This window comes from Colletes gigas, unplaced genomic scaffold, assembly GCF_013123115.1.
Source record: "Colletes gigas isolate AHSC1104 unplaced genomic scaffold, ASM1312311v1 Colletes_gigas_Sc00012, whole genome shotgun sequence".
In the NCBI taxonomy this organism is placed as follows: Eukaryota; Metazoa; Arthropoda; class Insecta; order Hymenoptera; family Colletidae; genus Colletes; species Colletes gigas.
In genome coordinates, this window is record NW_025106641.1 from 600,617 (window position 1) to 623,317 (window position 22,701).

Sequence of the window (22,701 nt, forward strand, 5' to 3'; positions counted from 1 at the left end):
ATGTTTCCTATATTTCATTAATTCACATTAATTCACATTAATTCTCAATTCCACCTACGACGTTAATTTTCAATTTACATTGTATATTATTTTATTTACTGCGTAGATTGCCAAGTAATGAATGAATTAATAGCTTCTTTTCCAGTCTCGTTTCTCCGGTCACCGCTGCTTTAATGTAGAAAGCAAGTGATCGGCCGTTTAGATGGTTCGAAGGGTCGGTTGCCGTCCTCTGGTGAGACAATTCTAGGGAAAGAGTCATCGGCCGTAGAGGGGACCTGTTCCTGTCTGCGGTAGCCCCGACTCAGGATCCCTCTCCTGTGTCAGACGTCCCGGGTTGGGTCCTACGGGCTCCCAGCAGGACGCGTTGGAGAAATGGGGAACCCGTGTCTGGTGCGTCGATTCTCCTCCCCTTCAATTGGACTTGCTAAGAGGTAACGAGCTGCCCCTTTTGACCCGCTATTCGGTACGTGTCGCACCTCATGTTCCTACTGCACTGTGCAGTATTGTGTCGCGTTTCGTCGTGTCGCGTCTCCCACAATTTACCTTCCTCCTTTGTTTTAGAAAAGTAATTACTTGGCATCTTTTTTTTTGCGTAATCTAGTTTCTAAGTGTGTAAAAAGGAAGGTCGATCGAACTTTGTTCCATCGATCTCACTTTGGGTCTCCAATCGCAGCAACCTCCTCGTGGTGAGACCTGGTAATCGGTGTTACCTTTCAAGAAGAACTTCTTCATTATGGGTAACACCGAGCTAATGGCTGCGAATTTAAAACAATATAAATTTCAGTTTTAATCGAAATCAAAATGAAATGTTGTCTAATACTTTTTTCTAGGTATTCATGAGCTCAACTTCTAGAAAAAATTTCAATGATATAAGTTTTACTATTGTAAAAGTTATGATCGTTTGAAAATTGACAATTTTTCTGACCAATTTGTCACTTTACGACGTTAAGGAACAACTTTTCGAATATTCTTCGTATTCAACCCCCAAGCAACACGGACCGTATCGAGATGAAGAATTTAATTGAAGATTTACATTCGATCAAAATCGGAAGTTGGCGGCCAAGAAGATGTTTCACGAGCAGCGGCCAAGGGACAGAACCGGTCTTTTTAAAGACCAAGAAAATCTCATTTGTGGGAACAACTTATGCAATAAAACTGAACATGGTATATTTACCTATATAGGCGAAAAATATACAAATACAAATTGAATTTATTGAATTGATATTAAATAAACATTCTTTGCTATAAAATCAAAAAATTATTATTTGAAATAATAGAACAATTAGAAAATAAATCGTTTGAAAATAATTTCGACAGTCTTACTTGATAAACTATATTCAAACGATTTATTTCCAAAGTATTGTTTCATGTCAAACATGATCAGGGGGTCTTGAAACGTGTATTTACGTGTCAATTTTTCATTCAATATGGGCTTTGGTTATATGTATATTTGTGCCCATATAACTTGAAACGTGAAAATGTCGGGGCAGTCGAGATTCGAAATTGTATGCCATTGACGCGAGGACGGACTTCAGCTGTTCAAGAGCAAGAAGGAAAGGCTCCTGTTCACCGAAGTTGCATGAAGTGCTGACCTGGCGTAACATGTGGCTCGTGCGGTAGGATATGTCGGCTTTCCCCACCACTCTGTTAAAAGCTAAGGAAGTTCGTCGTTACTAGTGCCGCTGTCGATACACTCAATTATGCCAAATCTGGCCACACTGTATCAACTCGATACTCGATATTACGGTACCACATGGTAACGGAGGTAAAATGGCGTTGCCTGTACCTTGTGTCGCTGGTAAGTATTTTTATATTGTTTTTATGGATATTTTGCTCAATTAGAGATCGAGTTTCAATTAGTATTTTCTCACGGACAACATACGGATCTGTGAAGTACATATCTATTCACAATACGATTACAAGTTTTATAATATGCTGCAATTGATTGCACGAAAATGTCATGTGGCACCGTATAACTAAACATATTTGAGACAGAATGAATGCATTACATTTTAATAGTATAAACACGAATGAGTATGCGCTTTCGACCAAAGAACATTTATCATGTATTTCTTTAGAAAATTACTGATAATTTTGTAAACAATTTGGAGTTATTTGAAATTCTTTTGGTCAGAGTATCTCGTTAATTTTATGTAATTTATATCGCGTTTAAACATTATATTTAAAATGTTATCTTTTCAATTTTATAAGTTTAGTCAATACGTGTTAAAACTGATTTAATCAATATCTTTGACAAATTCAAGAGAAACTGAGAAATTGACAATTTAATTTCTTTTATAGTGAGAGGTTCCATTGGGGTCAGTTTAGGACAAGGCCCACCATCGTACGAACCGGTTAAAACATTTCCTAAAGATGACAGCAAAACATGTAAAGCGATGGTTTTCAGTCCAGAGGGAAGTTTTTTTGCATGGGTAAATGGGATTTCTACCAAGGTTTTACAATGTGATACATGGAAAGTTACCACAGAAATCAAGAGGCCCAAAATTTCTTCAATTCAGTTCTCCACTCGAGGCACATATTTTATGACATGGGAACCATTCATTGGTATTAGACTATATTCAATATTATTTATTTGTACAAATTACATATATAATATTCTTTATGTTTTAGTTTTATTTTATTTGCATTCTTATTTTATATAAGATTTTTTTATTAAAATAAATAATTCAGCTCAAAGCTTCAGCTTTGGTGTAATTAATGTACAATATATAACATACATTAGATAGTATAACTAATAATATTATACAGAGTATTATTAATTTTTATGTTACAGTGACACAATCTAATCCTCAAGGATCACCAAATCTTCACATATGGAAGTCTGAGAATGGAGAACTAGTGAATAGTTTAATACAGAAGAAACAATTAGATTGGTAAAGTATTACTTGATCAATTATTATTATAATCTTGATAAATAATCTATTGTAAGATAATGTCTGTTTTGATCTTGTGTATTTGACAGATCGAGGAAAACACTATTTTCAGAAACACTTTACACATTGAAAATGTGATAATTCAATTTTATACAATATCTTTGATAGAAGTATATTATTCACATTGTTATTTAATGTTTCATTTGCATAATCGTTTCAAGATGTATGTACATAAATGTTTGGTGAATTTTATTTAGCATGTAGCTATATTCGTATCATGTCTATTCAGGATGCCTCAGTGGTCAAGCGACGAGAAACTCTGTGGGATATTAATTGGCGCGGAAGTTATTCTATACGAGGATGTCAATTTTTCAAAAATTGCTCACAAAATAAACGTAGCCAAAGTTGCTACTTTTAGTATATCGCCCAGTAATACTCCATATCATATTCTCTGTTACATGCCGGGTAATTGCATTTTGTAGCATTTAATTTTAAATCTTATAAATACATGTATTTTATGTAAAGGTACTTATATGTGGAGAGTATATTATTTTTGTCAAGGAACTATTTAATTTAAAAACAAATAGTTTTTATTAATCGCGGGGTTTATTATGAAGAAAATTAATACAAATAGATAACTAGAAACTAAAAAATTGTAATGCCACGAAAGATCAAGTGACAACTGTGCGTCGTGGATTGAAATATATAAATCTGGAAGTGTTTAATAGTAGTATAATTCAGGTATAGCTGAGATAAAAATTGGCATATTTTATGAAGTACTTTTTTATTTCAGTTTCTCATTATGAAGCAAATATGTGTGGCAAGCATGTAAATGCACAGGTGGAATGAAGATTATAAAACAATTATATCTATAGAACACTTTAATATTGTAACGAAGTACAACAGAATTAATACATAATGGTATTTTGCAAAATAGACAAGCATGAATATATATGATCAGGATCAACAGTAATGGGAAATTTTCCTGATTATTGCATGCACAGTTTTAAAATGTAAGTACATTAATAAAGTCATAGGGAATCAAAAGAATGTTTAAAAGGTAATTATGAATAGAATAATATCCAGAACATTAATTAAAATTAATATTGTAGGCTTGACATTAACGTGACAAATAATACTGTTGCTATATTATTACATGAAAAATTTGTAAAAATAAGTACTCTCCACATTAAATGCCAAATTTTTTAATCGCATAATTATATGTATTATAATGATACTGTAACTGTATACGTCGAATTGATTTTGTAATTTATGTTACTGTATCATAGGAAAATCTGGTCAACCTTCATTTGGCAGACTATTCCAATATCCAAAATTCGAATCCACACAGTCTTTGGCAAATAAAAGTTTTTTCCAGGTATCATATTGCGTTTATAGAATATATAGACCTAAAGATATCGATATTCATCGAAATATTCATCCTTAGGCAGACAGAGTGAATATGTACTGGAATAATGTTGGAACGAGTGCTTTATTAATGACGTGTTTAGAGGTTGACAAAACGGGCGCTTCGTATTATGGAAAACAGACTTTGCATTATCTTAATACAAAAGGAGAAACTGCTATGGTTATGTTCAGTAAGTAACAATTTATTGATTTTAGTTATTTATAAACCGTCAAGCTCGCTTTATTCTTTATATAAAAACTTTCATTTTCATTTTTTACATTAGGTAAGGAAGGTCCCATACATGCAGTGGAGTGGTCACCAAAAAATACTGAATTCTGTGTTATATACGGTTTCATGCCAGCCAAAGCCACATTATTTAATCTTAAGTGTGAATCGATATTTGAATTTGGAGTACTACATCGAAATAGTATTTACTACAATCCACAAGGAAATAATATCCTTTAGTCGCTTAAAAATATTATTTAAGTCGTGCACTTAATAGAAATGTTTCTATTCTTTATTAAACAATTAATTTCCTTAACCACTGTTGTACTTCTGATATTGACTGGGTTTGGCAATCTCCGCGGTGGAATCGAACTGTGGGATGTTGGTAAGAGAAAATTAATTGCTAAAACCGATGCACCCGATACTACGCTTCTTCAATGGTCTCCGGATGGAGAACACTTCATGACTGCAACTACAGCGCCCAGACTTCGAATGGGTAATGGGTGAGTAATGTTTAGATGGACGGAATTAAAAATTAATATCTATTTATAGTAACAAATTTATAATTAAGATTTAAGATTTGGCACTACACGGGAACATTATTATACGAACGTCCATGGAATGAACAAGAAGCACTTTGGGAAGTACTTTGGCAAACGTTCCCACCAAATACATTCCCGGAGAAAGCGATCAGCTATAAAGCTGTCGAGGGTATCGCTCCTAGCCAGCCACAAGGTAAAGATATTTCATAATACATAACAAAAGTATAGAATCGTTACATTAATTCGATTACAGCATCGAAGCAAGTGTATCGACCACCTTCTGCAAGAGGGAAAACTATATGTTTTAAATTACACGATGACGAAGAATTCGGAATTAAAAAAGGGACAGACGGTACGTTTGAGAAAAACATGTAAATTTCTAATAAAGTCTATATATTTGTTGCATTATATTATTTATAGCTAAAGGCACAGCGAAAACAAAGAAAAAGACGAAGAAAGTTAAGAAGGAATCTGAAGCTTCCGCGTCTTCTCAGTCGCATTATAACAATCCAAATACAAATGGCCAAGTCACTACAAGCACAAAAAGTCAAAGTTTAACTACCGCAAATGTTCCTGAATGTGACGAATTGGAGAGGAGTAAAAAAATTAAAAGGATCAAAGTTGTAAGAACTTTTGCTTAATTTAATAAGATCTTAGAAGTGATATTTGGTGATATAAATTTTTATATTTTTCGTTCTACATAGAAATTAGAGCAGATTTCAAAATTGAAGGAACAATTAGAAGCAGGCAAACAATTAGAAATCAATCAAATGGACAAGATCAAGAAAGAAGCTGATTTAGTAAAGGAACTCGAAGAGCTTGCTTTATGATGAACATTTCAAATTGCGGATGTATACAATTAACAAAAAAGGACAAGTCCGAATGTTTCTCCTGAGAACGGAAAATGATCTCGGCCCATCGTTTACAGTATCGTACGTAAGGAAGTTACGTTTGACTGTAAATAAAATTTTTATTCTGCGGAGAGGTAGTGGGAACAAACTAAATTTTGGAAGTGGATTTGAACATGTTTCCACATCATTGAGGTTGTTAGAGTTTAAGATACAAGCATAAATTTTGTCTGTGAGCGATGATAAAGGGATTAATATGGTCCATCGCACGTATTCTTTAATAATTAGAGAGCATCGATATTTTGTTTCTTAACAGATTTCTCATTTAAAACAATATTTCCAAGTAGTACCAAAGATTAATGCAAAAGCATCGTTTGGTATTACGTTCGTCAAGTAGGAGATTATATAAACTATAAATCAGACGGGAAGCATGAGAAAGAAAAGTAGCGTGATTGTAAGATTAAATGCACACAAAAAATAAGTTCCTGGAGGCAGGTGCTGTTATTTAAATTATCATGTTTGTAAATTATTGAGTACTATTTTTTTTTTCCTTGTAACACTCCGTTCACTATCCGTGAACATTTACTAATGGTTTCTAAATAGACCATATCATTTTGTGATTTAATTGTTATAATTTTGAGAATATGTTTTGTTCGTATACACGATATTTCTGTTTTTCGTGCCTCGTATTACGTTTAAGATTAACATTTCATATTTTTCTTGCTATCAAGGATTATAAGACTGGTCGGATGAAACAAGTTTACTTGGCACAGTTTAATAAATAAATGAAAAGAACTTCCAAAAAAAAGTATCAACTATTGTTCCACAGCTAGAGAAACACTTAAGTAATAAAAGAAAGTTAACTTTTTTAATTAATTCGTTTCTTATATACCATTTTTTTTTTTCCTTAACAAGAGTTAAAAGTTACCCTTTTTTGTTTTTCAATTCTCTATGTATATCTAGTGTGTAATAAGAATAATTGTATTGTTCAAGATTGTTTTTATTTTACATGTCTACTCGGAAAAAAAACTTTAGTAAATTTAATCGAGCGAATGAAATTGTACAAATCAAGAGAGAAATATTCTTTACCTTGCTTTTATTAGTTTCGACGTTTTCAATTATAAAATTTCTATAATAATCTTTGTTCGATAAAGAACAAATTATCATGCAAGGTATGTCCATGTAAAGTTCTCATAAAGTTATATTATTATTCATTCTGACGCGCATATTCAACGATATTCGTATAAAACATAGCTTAATCTTTGGAGTAATGGATATACTATAAAATGAATTAACATCGGAAGAAAAATTACATTCGCCAATGTTGTGTACAGTTATATTAAATTTTATGGAAATAAATTACTTAAAGAAAAAGGTGTCAACGATGTATCGTTTTTTCTATTAACATCGTATTACTTCTTGCATTTGAATCTTTAATAGACGCAATATTCTTTCTTGATTAAATACTACTGGTGAAAAACTGTTACTATAATGTTAAACTAATCAATTTTTAATGCGATAATGTAAAGGAACACGACGACGACCCTGTAACGAGGACGAAAATAATACAATTATCTGTAAAAAATATACGGCTATGTATATCGTAACATTGACATTTTTCGAAAAGCCTATGATTAAACAAAAATTACTTGACACTACCCAATATTTCCCGTACCGATGGTACTACATTATTCTTAATTCGAGTCTGATCTTTTTCTCCCTACGATGTACCGTATTTATAGAATTCAATTTACGCGGTAAACTTTGGATGAAATTAACCGCGTAAATGGAGCTGTTAATGCATTTGCGATATAATCTTCGATGACGATAAATAAAATGAATATATACGAGAGAAACCAATGAACAGGGATTAAAGGAAGTGGCGATCGAGATTGAATGATCGGGAAAAAGCACGAGAAGCACCGTGAATATAGTGGTGTACGGTGGTCGTTTTAACTCGAAGACGACAGTAGCGCCGTAACATAGCCGTGTTTACAGATTCGCCAGTGAGTTCCATAACGTCACGTCAAAAAGTGCAACAAATATTTCTACCACCGTTTACTATGTAAAGGTGCGTTTCCCCTTGTTAAAAGCTTTACGGGATAATTGGTGATAGCAGGAACAGTCTGTGTCACTGTATGTCGTTATCTGATCGGTATTTATTCGGGCAGGGAATTTAAAAAGGTTTTTCTTAATACGGCAGTGCTAATCGTTAGGATGGTCGCCATTTTGTCCGGAGGTGGCCCGGTTGAGTGAACGGGGCGAAAATAGTTGCTCTCTGAACACCGTGGATCGTTGAAACCACATAGGTACCGGTTGACTGGGATCATTTTACCTAATTCGTTGTTAACGAAATAGATCTGATGCCCGTGAGAGCAGTGCGGGCATACGAATATCTGTGATTTCTTTTCCGTCGCCGCTCGACGTTAGCTCTTTGTAAGCACGCCATATACGTTATTTTCGCGCAATTTCGAGCCAATTTGGCGACGATCTTTCGGGATACCGTTTACTCGATGATGCTGTCTCATCGACAGAAACCGAGCCGGCTTGGTCTGCTTCCTGGCTCGAATTTTTGACGGTTGACAGCTCTCGGTACGTTCGACGATACACCCGAAGAAATAAAAAGAGCCAGGAAAGGAGAGAGAGAGCGAGACGGAAGAATAATTCGCGACATGACATCGTACCTTTCGTACGGATTGCGAAATTCGGGAAAAGAATTACGGGCCCTTTGGACGGGATTATTAATTTTGCATCGAGCCTTCCGCGCGGTCGAGTGACACCATTATCGTTTACGAAAGAATCCGTTTCTCGTTGGCCGAGGACAAATGATCGGAATTCGTCGGTTGAAACCTTAGCAAGATCATGCTGTCATGCGACTTACCGAATCTGCGACACGTCCCTCGTTATCTGCATTTCCTCGTAGATCTCGTTGAAATTCGTTTTCTGGTGTTCGACGGCGAAATATTGACACTCGCTGGTCTACCCCCGGGACAGGCTTGAATTACAGGTGACACACAGATTTGTTCCCACGTTTTCGAGCATTAAGTAATCGTAGGAATCGCCGTCGCGTGTTACCTTTGTTCTCTAAAAATTTCGGGAATAGAAATTTCGTCGTGCTCGAAAATATTCGAAATATTTTATCAAATGCCCTGATTGCTGATCTAAACATGGATGGGAGAATTTATTAAATTTAGAGTTTACACAAAGTATCCCATGAAAGCTGTAAGCTTGCATGCTGGTTCTAAAAATGAATGCAAGAATAGTGTTTTGCACCCAGTTTTCTCGATAGTAATTTTATAGGGACGAATAAACGTTTTAGTCTTATTTGAACAAATCTGTGAGTGTCATGAATTGTTTAACTATTCTAAAATTCTTTTGCATACGAAGTGAATAATATTTAAGCTGTTAACAATATACAGAATAATAAATTTATAAAAATGATTTGCAAACACAAGTACATACTCTGAAATATTTAACAACGCACTTTTGTGTGTATTACTGCAGATGCGGTGTAGTTTTTTGACCTGAACAACACGCGAATGTACCAGACAACATATTTTTACAGTTATAGATGCGAATTGGTAAATTTTTTGTAAATGTTTTACTACAAGTCTAGTACAGTAAGTTTAGATGCTATAATATACTCGTAATATTTGTGCTGAAAAATGTTGGTTCACAAAAGGTCATTGGAACGGTATTGTGTTTACAACTGTAGAAAATTGTGATTAAATATTTGTCAATGTTGAGAAAACTTTATTATTTTGTTTCAGATAATGTAGGTATAGTTTATTCAAACAAGGCCTTTAGGGTATAATTATATTTAATGTCAGTGAATGAGTTGAATGATTGTTATTGGTGGTGCGATTATTGGACCAAGAGGTATTGAGATAATTGGAATATAGCAAAGAGCACGCAAAATGACGATCGCCACAAGAGGCCACGGAGTAGGCATAGACCCTCCAGACAGCCAGCAAAGTACACAGGTACATTGCAATAATATTTTTATCTAAGAATTGCCGGTCGGATCAAGTTTACTTAATCCTTTATTATTGTCAAATTAATGTAAAACGTATAATAGATGCACAGTCCACCGGGTCCGCAACAATTGGCTGACACAATGTCAGGACTTCAACTCACAGAGAATGTGGTACAAACAGAATGCACCAATGATACCTTAACTTCGGTAGAGGATAGTAATCAACTCCAGGGGGAACCTGATTTTCCTGTAGCAAAACTCAATATTCTTCATGAGAAAATATCTAGTCCACGCTGGGTTGTACCAGTTCTGCCAGAACAGGAGTTAGAGTGCCTGCTGCGAGCCAGTATCGAACTTTGTAAAAAAGGTTGTTGTCTACAACAAGTAATTTTCTTCCTTTTGCGCGATCAAATAACACTAATTTTGAATACAACTCTTTGTAGGAATTGATGTACAAAGCGAAGCGTGTCAACGCTTTTTTCGAGAGGGACTCACAATTTCTTTTACCAAAATATTAACCGATGATGCAGTAAGTAGTTGGAAATTGAATATTCAGAATTGTATTAATACAAACTGCCAGTGGTTGGTGGAACTATGTGTTCTGAAACTGGACGAGGACTGGTTTCCTCTCCTTGATTTGCTGGCGATGGTTTTTAATCCTAGTAATAAGTGAGTTAAATATTCATATAGATAATTAAAAAAGATTTCCTTGCAGTATTAAATCCTGATGTATTTTTTGTAGATTTCACACATTTAATGCTGCAAGGCCTTCGGAAACTGTTCCCGCTTGCAGTGATATACCTGATGAAGAACTTTATGCGCGTCCACCATCCGATTCAAGAAGTCCTCGCGGTTGGCTAGTAGATCTTATAAATAGGTGGATGAATAATATTATCCTTCTCGATTTTATGATTTCTACTGTGTTCTTAATACTATTTTCTTGCAGGTTTGGAAGTCATAATGGATTTGAGATTTTGCTCTCTAGATTTCAGAGCGGCCGAAATTTAACAGTACCAGTTATTTATGCTTTAATCAGACCTTTTGGTTTATGTCATGAACTACTTACTGTTCATACAATAGTTAAATATCTTATGCCTATTGTGGTGAGTATCTCGTGTAGTATTTCAATTAGTAAAATTCAATTCTAGCCGAATTTCTGTTTTGTAACATGTTCCCTTACACGTAGGAAATGGTGCCTGTAATTTTGAATAATTTAACTGACGAAGAATTAAAGAAGGAAGCGAAAAATGAATCAAAAAATGATGCGATATCAGCCATAATCAAAGCCGCCAAATGTTTAGTGTCGCGTGTGCCGCAACAGGACGAAATGATTAAAAATTTGGAAATTTTGAGACTGAAAATGATATTGAGACTCTTACAAATTTCTTCGTTCAATGGAAAAATGAATGCTTTAAATGAAGTAAATAAAGTAATTACCACGGTTAGTTTTTATCAACATCGAAACGCGATTACCGAGGAAGAAGAATGGCTCACCGCAGAACGCATGGCTGTAAGTTCAATTTAAAAAATTAGATAAAAGTTAATTGGAAGATATAGTGTCTTCATTTTGTTTGCACTTCGATATCCAATGGATTATTTAATTTTCTTCAGGACATAAACTTGAAAAGACAAGATACCGCAAACTGTCATTGTGTTCAAAATTTCATTTGCAATATTTTGTCTTTCTAAATTTACACCCGGAAGGGAAGCAAATATATGCGATCGAAATGTCGAAACAATTTCAAATAAACGTACACTCTACCAGGATTGGGCGTTATTAATAGTGTTTGTCGGTCACAAATAAAGGTTTTATATCTATAAAGCTTTTATTCGAATGACGAAGACGGACGGATAAATATTTATTTGTTATATAATTTTATAGTTTGACGTATTCCACGTAGAATTAATATACAACGCACAAATAATACATATAATATTATACGCGTATAAAGATCATAGACACGCGCGAACACGTACGAAGAATCGTGTTTTCGTTTACATAACGCGTAACGATTAACGTTTCATTCGTGAGTCACGAATAAAATTTTATCTAAATAGAAATGTGTTAAACTGTGTTCTATGTATACATATGCGTATTACACAGAAGGCCAATGAAGACTAACGAGTATTTGACATTGTTCTGTTTACGTAGAAATGGATAAAAGAGAACGGAGTATTAGAAATCGTCTTGAGAGATTCGTTGCATCAGCCTCAGTACGTTGAAAAGTTGGAAAAAATTTTACGCTTTATTATAAAAGAACGCGCATTGACTTTAGAAGATTTAGACGCTGTTTGGGCGGCACAAGCCGGGAAACATGAAGCAATCGTGAAAAATGTTCATGACTTACTGGCCAAACTTGCTTGGGATTTTAGCCCCGAACAACTCGATCATCTTTTTGAATGTTTTCAGGTATTCATAATCGTGAAATTATAATTATATTTATCGCGATGATTATTATGATTTAATTAAAAAAATTTTTTATCCCAGATGAGTTGGAAGACTGCTAATAAGAAACAAAGAGAAAAGTTATTAGAATTAATCAGAAGATTAGCGGAAGATGATAAGGATGGCGTAATGGCACATAAGGTTCAGTTATTTTTTTGTTTACACGTGTACATATAATCTAATTTCTGGTTTTATTTTAACTTAATTGTACCTTTCTTTAAAACTAGGTTTTAACTCTCTTTTGGAATTTGGCTCATTCTGACGAGGTACCTACAGAGATCATGGATCAAGCACTAAATGCTCATGTAAAAATTCTCGATTATTCGTGTTCGCAAGAAAGAGATGCTCAAAAAACAATTTGGTTGGACAAATGTGTGGAAGAATTGAAGAGCGGCGATAAGTGGGCTTTACCTGCCTTGAAACAGATTCGAGAAATATGTTGTCTATACGAACCGAATCCCAACATAGTAAGTCACGCTCCACGTGGTCATCACTTACATTTTAGGTATGTCGATATGGAGAATGCTAATTGTGATTTAGAATTAACAATACTTGCTTTCTTTTATACAATATTTTACTTGTTATTTTTGTATCGTTTAGGCAAGATGTTATTGAACGACTTCAAGCAGAACATTCAATAGTAATTCTTGTAACGAACAGTTTAACAAACTATATGGATAAAATGCGGCAATTGGTCAAAGAAAATCCGGAAATTGATGCGAACACTTACATGCCCGATGATCGTTACAATCACATTATGCAAGTGCAAGAAAGGCTTAATTTCCTTCGTTTCTTATTAAAAGTATGTTACGATCATTTGCATAATAACAGAACGTTTCAATCGCGAATGTATATCATCGATTAATTGTATATCTTTTGATAGGATGGTCAATTATGGTTATGCGAAGATCAAGCTGAACAAATTTGGCAGTGTTTAGCAGAACAGGGCGTATTCGTGTCCGATCGTGAAGCTTGCTTCAAGTGGTTTTCGAAATTAATGGGAGACGAACCAGATCTTGATCCAGCAATAAACAAAGACTTTTTCCAAAAAAATATACTACAATTGGATCCAACATTACTGACAGAAAGCGGTATTAAATGTTACGAGCGATTTTTCAAAGCCGTTAACTCGAAGGAGGGGAAACTGAAACTAAAAAGAAGAACGTTTTTTATGGATGACGTTGACCTCATTGGTACAGATTACTTGTGGCGAGTGAGTAAAATCGTAACACCTGGTTGGGTTATTTCTATGGCAATAATGTCTTTTGTAATTACACGTGTTTGTATATTTCTTCATTTAGGTTGTAACCAATAGCCCCGAAGAAATTGCAAATCGCGCCATTGAGCTCTTAAAGGAAGTAAACACTAATTTGGGACCGCGACTTCACTCTTCGGTTCTAGCGTTTCATGTGACGTACATAGGCGAGTGCATGGACAGATTGAAAGCACATTACGACACTGTGTCCGTGTTGAGCAAAGTGTACCTCGAAGGGAAAGAGGAACGCGAGGAACAAATGTCGAATAAAATTAAAGTGGAAGCTATGAAAATGTGTCGCGTCATGAAGGTGTTGCAGGAATACATAAACGAGTGCGATTCAGCATTTCCCGTGGAACGAAGAATATTGCCATTACATAGGTATAATTAGTTGTTTATATTCACAAAAAGTGTATGGGATAAGACTGCTTGAAAATATTTCCATGTTGTATTATATGTATAACGAAAACGTTGTATCGTGTTTAATTACAGAGCAGCTCGTGGGAAGCATCTGTCTCTCATTATTCGTTTTGCAAATCCTGGTCGCAATGTAGATGATATAGATGTGTTCACACACAGTAATGACACTTTAGGATCGTTGAGACGACAAATACTGCGCCGAATTAAAGCAAACGGATCGAACGTAAAACTTGACTTATTTCTTAATGGGGAGTCCCTGGAGCCAGCGGACGACAGAAAGCTTCTTTCTCAAACTCCATTACGAGATAAAATGGTTTGTACTAATAATTAAAATATAATTTTTCTTGCAATTAGGATGTACAATTCGTCATAATATTAATCAAATATAACATAAATTGCTAACAAATAATATTTATCAACTATAAATTGAATACTTTTCGTTTAGCTATTGTCTGCAAAGCTGAGTCAAGTGAACAGTAACATGCCAAGTTCGCCAGATAGTAGTTCTGATAGCTCCACTAGTTCCCCGCATCATCCATACGATGGACCGAACGTGGAGGCAGAAAATAGCTTACCGGGCGTGGTATGTTAATTTCTCTTTACACAGGAATGTCTTTTTTTCTTGAAATATTCGTTCCATCTTTGTTCTACCCTAACATTATTATATTCTTTCGTAGGTAATATCGCAAAGATCGCAATACGCTACGTTTTTCTTTCAATTGTCAGATCTAGGATGTACACTTCAGCACGCGCAATTACGCGACGGTGCACGAAATCTGTTACAATTGGTGCCACCAGATACACTCACTGTGTCGCGATTACAGTGGTTGTTCGGTCAATGTAAGGACGACGATAATTTAGATAATGCTCTTTGTAATGAACAAAATACCACGGTAGATTCTTTATTTTTTACTGCGAGCCCTAGCCAAGTTTTATACAATTTAGAGGTAAATAGTATTTGTAAAGTCTTGGACCGTTTCTCGCGCTCTCAAGGAGGATTCATAACTGGAGTATGCGTTTCAGGTTTTATATAGTTTGTTAATGCCAGCTCTGGACCCGATGTCGGAAAGAGCATTCGAGTTTCAGTGCAATTTCATAAAGAGCGGCGAGGCCGGCGTTATCCTCGAGATGTTAACTAAAAACAAGTTTTTACCAAACGCCGACGAGATCACGAAACGGGCAGCGTATTTAACGGTGTTGAAGTTGTGCAAACTGTTGTTGACGGTGGTGGGTAACGTGATGGTCTGCGTGATGGACGAAGTGCAGCAAGCTGGAATTTCCGAGAATCATGATAATCACGTGCATAACAATCGAGGTCCAGTGGCGGTTCTGAAGCAAGCGTTGCAAAGCGTACCGAACCAGAACACCGAGTACATGTTGAGAAGCGTGGCGGCGAAGTTGGCTCAACATCTATCGCGTCGGATGTTGTGCGGAGGAACGGAGTTCGAGAAATGTCGGCAGCTTTTTATGCAAGCCCTATCCTGGGAGCTACCGGACGTAGCAACCATTCGTGCCATAATCAAGCTAGCATGGGCGGCATCCACGGGCAATCTAAACAATATAAACGCATCCGTCGAAATGCTTCATACGCTGCACGAGACAAACGAGAAAGAAACGTTTAACAATCCTGACAACAACGACGTGTTGGTGTGCAAAGAGGCGTTGGAAGTTCTGACGATCGCCTTGGTGTTGAACCCGACCGCGTTGGAATCATTGCCCAGGGACAAAATGTGGCACACGTTTCTGATAGATCTTGTGTTACTGAGTACGTCGAGAATGGTCAGAATGGCCGCGGCCGAGCAGTTTTTTCTTATATCGACATGGTACAGTAGCGGTCATCAGCCGTTGCTGTTCGCGATAACTCTGCTCTTCTCGGTTTTGAACACCACCGTGATGGAACACGCGAAACAGAGTCACGAGTACTTTCAGCTGTTGTGCAGACTGTTGAATTTCTCTCACATGTCGGGATGTCCCCTCTTGACCGCCGAGACGTTGTTGAACATCGAGATAGCGTGGCTGAAGAAGGTTTGCGACAACGTGAAAGAGACCGGCGAGAGTCAAATCGACGAGGCTGTCCTCGAGGGCCACCTAGGCCTCACTAAAGAGCTATTGGCGTTCCTGCCACCGAGCAAGAAGTACGAACTGGGTTCGGACGAGAAACACGGCGCAAATTTGATAAAAGAATTGGTCGAGGACTTCGTGTTTCCCGCGTCGCGTCTTATGCTGCAACTGCGCAGCACCGGCGAACTAAGTGCCTCGCAAGCGAGCCCGGTCTGCACCACGCCTCAGTCGACCAGCGCGGCGTTCGATCTACTCGTAGGCCTTTGTATAGGCTGTGCACCCAACATGAAACTTCTAGTCATAATGCTCACTGACATGTTTTACTCGGAGAGAGACGAACCGCTAGTAGAGTGGGATTACCTACCACCGGTTGGCCTTCGGCCGTTAAAGGGCTTTGTGGGTCTAAAGAACGCAGGCGCGACTTGCTACATGAACTCAGTATTACAACAATTGTACATGGTCGAGAGCATAAGGGTCGGGCTTCTGGCCGCGGAGGGTGCAGCCACAGACTTGAACGAGGATTTCTCCGGCGAGGAGAGGATCGAGGGAGAACAAACGATCGAAGCGAACGATAACGATACGAACGAAGAGAAATGCGGCGCCGATGAATCCAGAAAGGAATATAATATCGGCATTCTGAAACAGGTCCAAGCGATTTTTGGTCATCTGGCTTACAGCAAATTGCAATATTATATACCCAGAGGTCTCTGGAAACATTTTAAGTAAGTATAATGTTTCTGTAAATTCAAATACTGGTTACTATGCATCGTTAAGTTATTATACTACAATAGTGCCGGCGATATTGTTTTCAGACTTCAGGGTGAGCCTGTAAATCTCAGGGAACAACAAGACGCTGTAGAATTTTTCATGAGCCTAGTGGAAAGCTTGGACGAGGCGTTAAAAGCTTTGGGACATGAACAGATAATGAGCAGGATTCTTGGTGGTTCATACAGCGACCAGAAAATCTGCAAAGGTTGCCCTCATAGGTACCTTCTTAATTCTTATGTTCTGCTCTTTTCGGTAAACTGTAATACTGCATTACATTATCTGCAGATATTCCAAGGAAGAGCCGTTCAGTTTGATAAGCGTGGACATCAGGAATCACAGCAATCTATTGGATTCTCTCGAACAGTACGTGAAAGGGGAATTGCTAGAAGGCGCAGATGCTTATCACTGCGATAAATGTAACAAAAAGGTATACCTTTTGGAGATTTAGATAGCGAACGATGTTCCCTTGTTCAGGCGATGTATTATTACATTTTGTTTTCAGGTCGTGACGGTGAAACGATTATGCGTGAAGAAGTTGCCACCTGTTTTAGCCATTCAATTGAAAAGATTCGAATACGATTTTGAGAGAGTTTGCGCCATAAAGTTTAACGATTATTTTGAATTCCCGAGAGATTTGGATATGGAACCTTATACTGTTTCTGGACTTGCTAAAGTGGAGGGAGAAGTTATAGACTGTGACTACGAGGAGTCAATAAAAGGAACTTGTACTAAATACCAATTGACTGGCATCGTAGTCCACAGTGGTCAGGCTAGCGGGGGCCATTACTATTCTTATATTTTGCACAGGTATTTAAAGAAAGTTTGAACAATTACACGTGTGTTAGGTTGGATTGAAGTAGGATTAACGTTAATATTACTTTGTCAGGCAAAGCGATGGCATTGCTAAATGGTATAAATTCGACGATGGCGATGTTATGGAATGCAAAATGGAAGAGGAGGAAGAAATGAAGTCTCAATGCTTTGGCGGCGATTATTTGGGAGAAGTGTTTGATCACATGCTTAAACGGATGAGTTACCGGAAGCAGAAACGATGGTGGAACGCATATATGTTATTTTACACCAGATTGGACGTGGAGGAAAATTGTTTGATGAAAAGCGTTAATGAATTATCATTGTGTAAGTATCGTTTAGATTCTGTTCCGATTTAAACGTTATTAAATTCGCGTACTATGGAGGTTCTTTGACTTTTAGATACGAAACTAGGAGTTATGAAAATGCCACCAGCTATCGAATACAGCGTTAGAAAACAGAATATAAAATTCATGCATAATCGGAACCAATTTAGCGCGGAGTATTTTCAATTTATCAAGAAACTCGTATCTTGCAATCCCCTGAACATCAATAGGCAAAATATGAACGAGAAACTTGTAAGTTCGTTTGATAAATAGTAATTTCTTGAACGTTGACGTTTTAACGTATAATTTCTGATAATTTTATGACTGTTGCTGTTGTAGAGCTCCGAGCAGGAAGAACTTGCTATGTTGTCCGTTCAATTAGCGTCGAGATTCCTGTTTTATACAGGTTTCCATACTAAAAAGACTTTGCGTGGAAATGCAACGGATTGGTACGATATTGTCTGTCACCATTTGCGCAGTAGTAAATCTGTGCGGTCCTGGTTTGCTCATAATGTGCTATTTAATCATCCGCATAGGTACCACGTATCTTGAGTTTTCTTCAGTATATATGCATGAGTCTAGGCACCGTCAATACTTAACGAAATTAATTAATTGTCTTTAGATTTTGCGAGTACCTTTTGAGCTGTCCCAGTACAGAAGTTCGAACAGCTTTTCTCAAAATTTTGGTATTTCTTGCACACGTTTCCCTTCAGGATGGCCCATGCGTGCCGCCTAGTTTAAACGCACCAAGTAAGTTCTTTCACAGTACGTTCAATGCAATTATTGGGAATCAGACCTGGACGCTATAGAAATAACACTTTTTTGACGTTTCTTTCGAATACTTTTTCAGCCATACTATTGGACCCAACGGCGACGCTCAGCGATCACTTGTTGCACGCAGTTCTTTCTTTGCTTCATCGTGAAATCTCCGATCATGGGCGTCACCTACCACACTATTTTTCCTTGTTCTACACATACGCGTCGCTTGGTCTTGCTGAAAAGGCTCAGTTGCTTAAGGTAAAGAACCAGTTTCTCACGGAATCGAGGAACAATATTTTACGAAATGCAGTAACGATAAAAAATTATAATTTTTATTTTATTTATAGTTGAACGTTCCGGTTACGTTTATGTTGGTTGCAATCGACGAGGGACCCGGCCCTACAATAAAGTATCAGTATCCTGAATTGACTAAATTGCACCAAGTAGTTAGCATGTTAATACGTTGCTGCGACGTATCATCGAAAGCACATTCAAGTCATGCACAATCAGGAGTAGCGCCTTTGCCGAATCCGTACGGAGACCCGGCCTGCCAGAATGAATATTTAATGCCTATACAACCACAGGCAGCGGATATCCTTTTTGTTAAAAACAAGTAAGAATTGCTCGTTAACGAATATCGCAAATAAAAGACAAACCTATTACCAACATGGTGATATACGTTTTTGTTGATAGTTACATGAAAAAACTGATCGAAGATGCCGACGTGAACGTCACCGAAGACACAGTGAAATTACTGCAATATTGTTGCTGGGAAAATCCACACCTATCACGGACAGTACTCAGCGAATTGTTATGGCAAATTGGATTTGCTTTCACACACGAGCTGAAACATCACACGGAATTACTACTTGCCATGCTTCTTATGGAGGATTCATGGCAGACGCATCGTGTTCATAATGCTCTTAAAGGTATACATGTAGATGAAAATATTATACAGTAACATATATATTAATATTGCCAAATGCGACTACCTCGTCCTTGTAATATTTCCAGGTGTACCGGACGAAAGAGAAGGATTATTCGAAATAATACAAAGAAGTAAACACCACTATCAGAAAAGAGCCTATCAGTGCATCAAATGTATGGTGCAGCTTTTCAGTAAATGTAGACCTGCGCACCAACTTCTGCATCACAATCCCGAATTGAAGAGGAAGTGGATTCACGCTATCGACTGGCTTCACGAAGAACTCGAGAAAGTAAGCGTTCAACGACGACGAACGATTTAATTATATCAGAAAGTATCGATTTATTTATAAATTAGATCGACTACGTGAATATTAATTTCCTTTTGCAGAGACCGTACGCTTCTACGACACCGTACACTCACGCGTACAGTAATTGGTCTCCACCAGCGCAGTCTAATGATTCTACGAATGGATACGTATTAGAACGCAGCAACAGTGCAAGGAAGACATTAGAGAGAGCATATGAACTTTGTCCCGATGTGGAACGAGAGGTGGAAGACGCGAGCGAAGAATGCGCGGAGGAAGCAGAGAAGTACCAACCTCAAAATAGAGTGGTAATGCGATCAGGGCGCACGCTAGGATGGATGTCTTTAGGGTAAGATTCCTTTCTACATTACACTAATCTCTAAAACATCGTAGTTTTACAAATCACTTCGGTGACAGTTTTTATCTTGTCACCGATGATTTTCACGACAGTTTCCATTTGGTGAAAGCTTCCGAACTGTTTTTTCGACTCGTACAAGGATGTACGCAATATAATATAGTGTCGTAAAATATATAACTGTTTGGTAATGAAAATTGCCATGTTTATATCGCGTTGCAGGCACGGTCGTAATTTTTTGTTTTCAGTTACCCCGATGTGACCGTGATACAGCAAATGCTGGAGGAACAACAACCGCAACCTGGACCGTCTCCAGTTCACACTCCTCTTTTAGCTCACCAGTTACACAGTCCACAGAACTGTGAGTCATCGCAAAATACCAGCCGGGATCCATAATGAACGCTAAACACTGACGTTCTACCAAGTTGCTGCCTCGGTGAAACAATTTCAAACTACTTAGATGTTACTGCGCCAGCAGCTTGGTGCCGAACGGTAGAGGCACCTGTACAGATATAACTCGCAAAACTGTTCTTTTTTTGCAACTGGTATTCACGAACTTTGCATTTGCAATCTGTCAGTTTTATTGTGGGCAGTTACAATTCATAATGATACGATGTGGGTATAGCTATTTGCATTAACGAGAGAAGAAGAGGAACGACGATAGAACCAGCAGGGCGATTACGATTAAGAACAGAATTTCTACGTATTGGTTGAGGCAACCAATTCCCGTCGTGGTTTTTTTCGTACACCTAAACGTTCGCGCATTTCTTCATTTCGTGCATCCATGATCGGTTTTCTGCTTTCGAACTTGGAGATGGTGACGTTCTGGTAGGAAGAAACCTCCGGAAGAGGTTGACAGGAAACGAAAAACAAAATGGAAAAAAAAGGAAACAATTTAGCTATGAATCTGACTTGCCTCGATTAATGCATACGAATTCGAGTGTAGGAATACGATAAGATTGTATAAATGTATAGCGAATAGTGTTATGGAATCCCGTCTCTGCCGAATAGAAAACAAAGGTATAAAAGAACGTAAGTTTCCGTATGCCTATGTAAATTTGTTACTAATAAAAAAAAACGTTAAAATGAAACTTTCTAACGACCGAAAGATAAGGCTAAACGTACAGTAGTTTACGATTTAATTGGAAAAACAAAAGCAGAGCTACAGAAAGGAAAAAAAAAAAAAAAGAAAATTATGCAACTATTGATATTTCACTATTTTAGTCTTTCAAGACGAATTAAAAGAAAAAAGAGTACACATATACACATACACACACATACATGAAAGAAGAAATTTCCTTGTACTTAATCTCAAGCATCAAAGAAGGAAAGTCATTTCTCTGTGCGGCGGATTACGCTGTTTAAGAATTTAGACATACACCAATGATGCCTCCCATTGTGCTTTCTTTCATTTCATCCAATTTGAAAGAGTTGTGCCTTCGATATTGTGCGACTCCATTTGTATTCTTAGATAGATGTTTAAGAGATCGGGTTGTTACTTCGAATTCGATTGCTTCTATTTTTGTCTGTTACGTTGATTATTTACGGAGAAGCTAGAGAATGGAATCGATGAAAACTACGCGAGAGATACATACGTCGAAGTACGCGGTGCCGGAGTGTCGACTGTTCAATTAAAATTAGTTGAATAAAATGGAAGCTAACAACGGGATAACTCGTAACTTGACGCCGTTGACGATGAATAATTGAAACGCCGCTGAAAGGAACTGTTGTTCGGTTTTAGCATAAGAGATCCGTGTTGTCGCGAGAGAAAGACGAGTCCTTGTTCGAAGTCCAAATTTTTACAAACAAAAGGAATTGAAGAAAGCGTGACGGTAGCACCAAAAGGGTATGGAGCAAATATAAAACTCTAATTTGTATCGTTCTATGGTACGATCACATCGTTGAGAAAAGAGCTGTGGTCTTTTCGCGGTATTGTAACAAAGCAATTCTGAGTTTCCCACTCGACAAGAAACGGAATTTAGACAGGCAAATTGTACCGGTTATGGCATTTTATCGGGCATACACGCGTAAACTAAATGGAGACAAACGTGACTGCGATCGGACAATTTTTAAACTTATGAACTGGCCATAGCTCTGACTTATTGAATAACATGTGTTATATAGATATTATATAGATGATACTAAAAAAAAAAAAAAAAATGAAGAAAACTGGGGAAAAAAGAGAAAATAAAAGTCACGTGTAATGAGGATAAAAAAAAGCGAACCGTGTGTATACATAGGAATTCGTGCGATGAGAAACCAACGACAATGTCAAGACACCAGGAAATAACGACATATTGATTATTGTTCGTATTTATCAAATATCCACGTTAAACAGTGTACCAAATTATATAATAGCTTCTATCGGTTAAATAA

The 22,701-nt window shown here is 37.1% G+C and overlaps 2 protein-coding genes across 3 annotated transcripts; both read left to right on the top strand.

Annotated features, from left to right (window-relative positions):
• Positions 1-1,594: 1,594 nt before the first annotated feature.
• LOC122398676 (eukaryotic translation initiation factor 2A) lies at positions 1,595-5,942 on the top strand. Its single transcript, XM_043398764.1, has 12 exons — positions 1,595-1,798; positions 2,302-2,565; positions 2,795-2,894; positions 3,184-3,359; positions 4,184-4,272; positions 4,342-4,492; positions 4,586-4,756; positions 4,856-5,030; positions 5,099-5,262; positions 5,323-5,421; positions 5,490-5,692; positions 5,774-5,942. The coding sequence occupies exons 1-12, from the start codon at positions 1,771-1,773 to the stop codon at positions 5,897-5,899; spliced, it is 1,746 nt and encodes a 581-aa protein (XP_043254699.1). The 5' UTR covers positions 1,595-1,770; the 3' UTR covers positions 5,900-5,942.
• A 1,926-nt stretch (positions 5,943-7,868) lies between these two features.
• LOC122398826 (probable ubiquitin carboxyl-terminal hydrolase FAF-X) lies at positions 7,869-22,499 on the top strand. Of its 2 annotated transcripts, none has more exons than XM_043399048.1 (30): positions 7,869-7,988; positions 9,688-9,900; positions 9,996-10,260; positions 10,337-10,562; positions 10,636-10,770; positions 10,840-10,996; positions 11,080-11,403; positions 12,046-12,303; positions 12,382-12,480; positions 12,567-12,844; positions 12,940-13,141; positions 13,223-13,552; positions 13,641-13,975; positions 14,087-14,327; positions 14,460-14,597; positions 14,692-14,961; positions 15,038-16,797; positions 16,888-17,061; positions 17,129-17,270; positions 17,346-17,650; positions 17,730-17,980; positions 18,056-18,231; positions 18,319-18,515; positions 18,602-18,729; positions 18,830-18,996; positions 19,086-19,351; positions 19,432-19,667; positions 19,753-19,955; positions 20,054-20,319; positions 20,574-22,499. In XM_043399048.1, exons 2-30 carry the CDS (start codon positions 9,835-9,837, stop codon positions 20,719-20,721), a joined length of 7,743 nt encoding a protein of 2,580 aa, XP_043254983.1. In that variant the 5' UTR covers positions 7,869-7,988; positions 9,688-9,834; the 3' UTR covers positions 20,722-22,499. The 2 variants fall into 2 exon arrangements, with proteins under 2 accessions (XP_043254983.1, XP_043254984.1); XM_043399049.1 differs by lacking the exon at positions 7,869-7,988 and adding an exon at positions 8,221-8,353.
• The last annotated feature ends 202 nt before the right edge of the window (positions 22,500-22,701 follow it).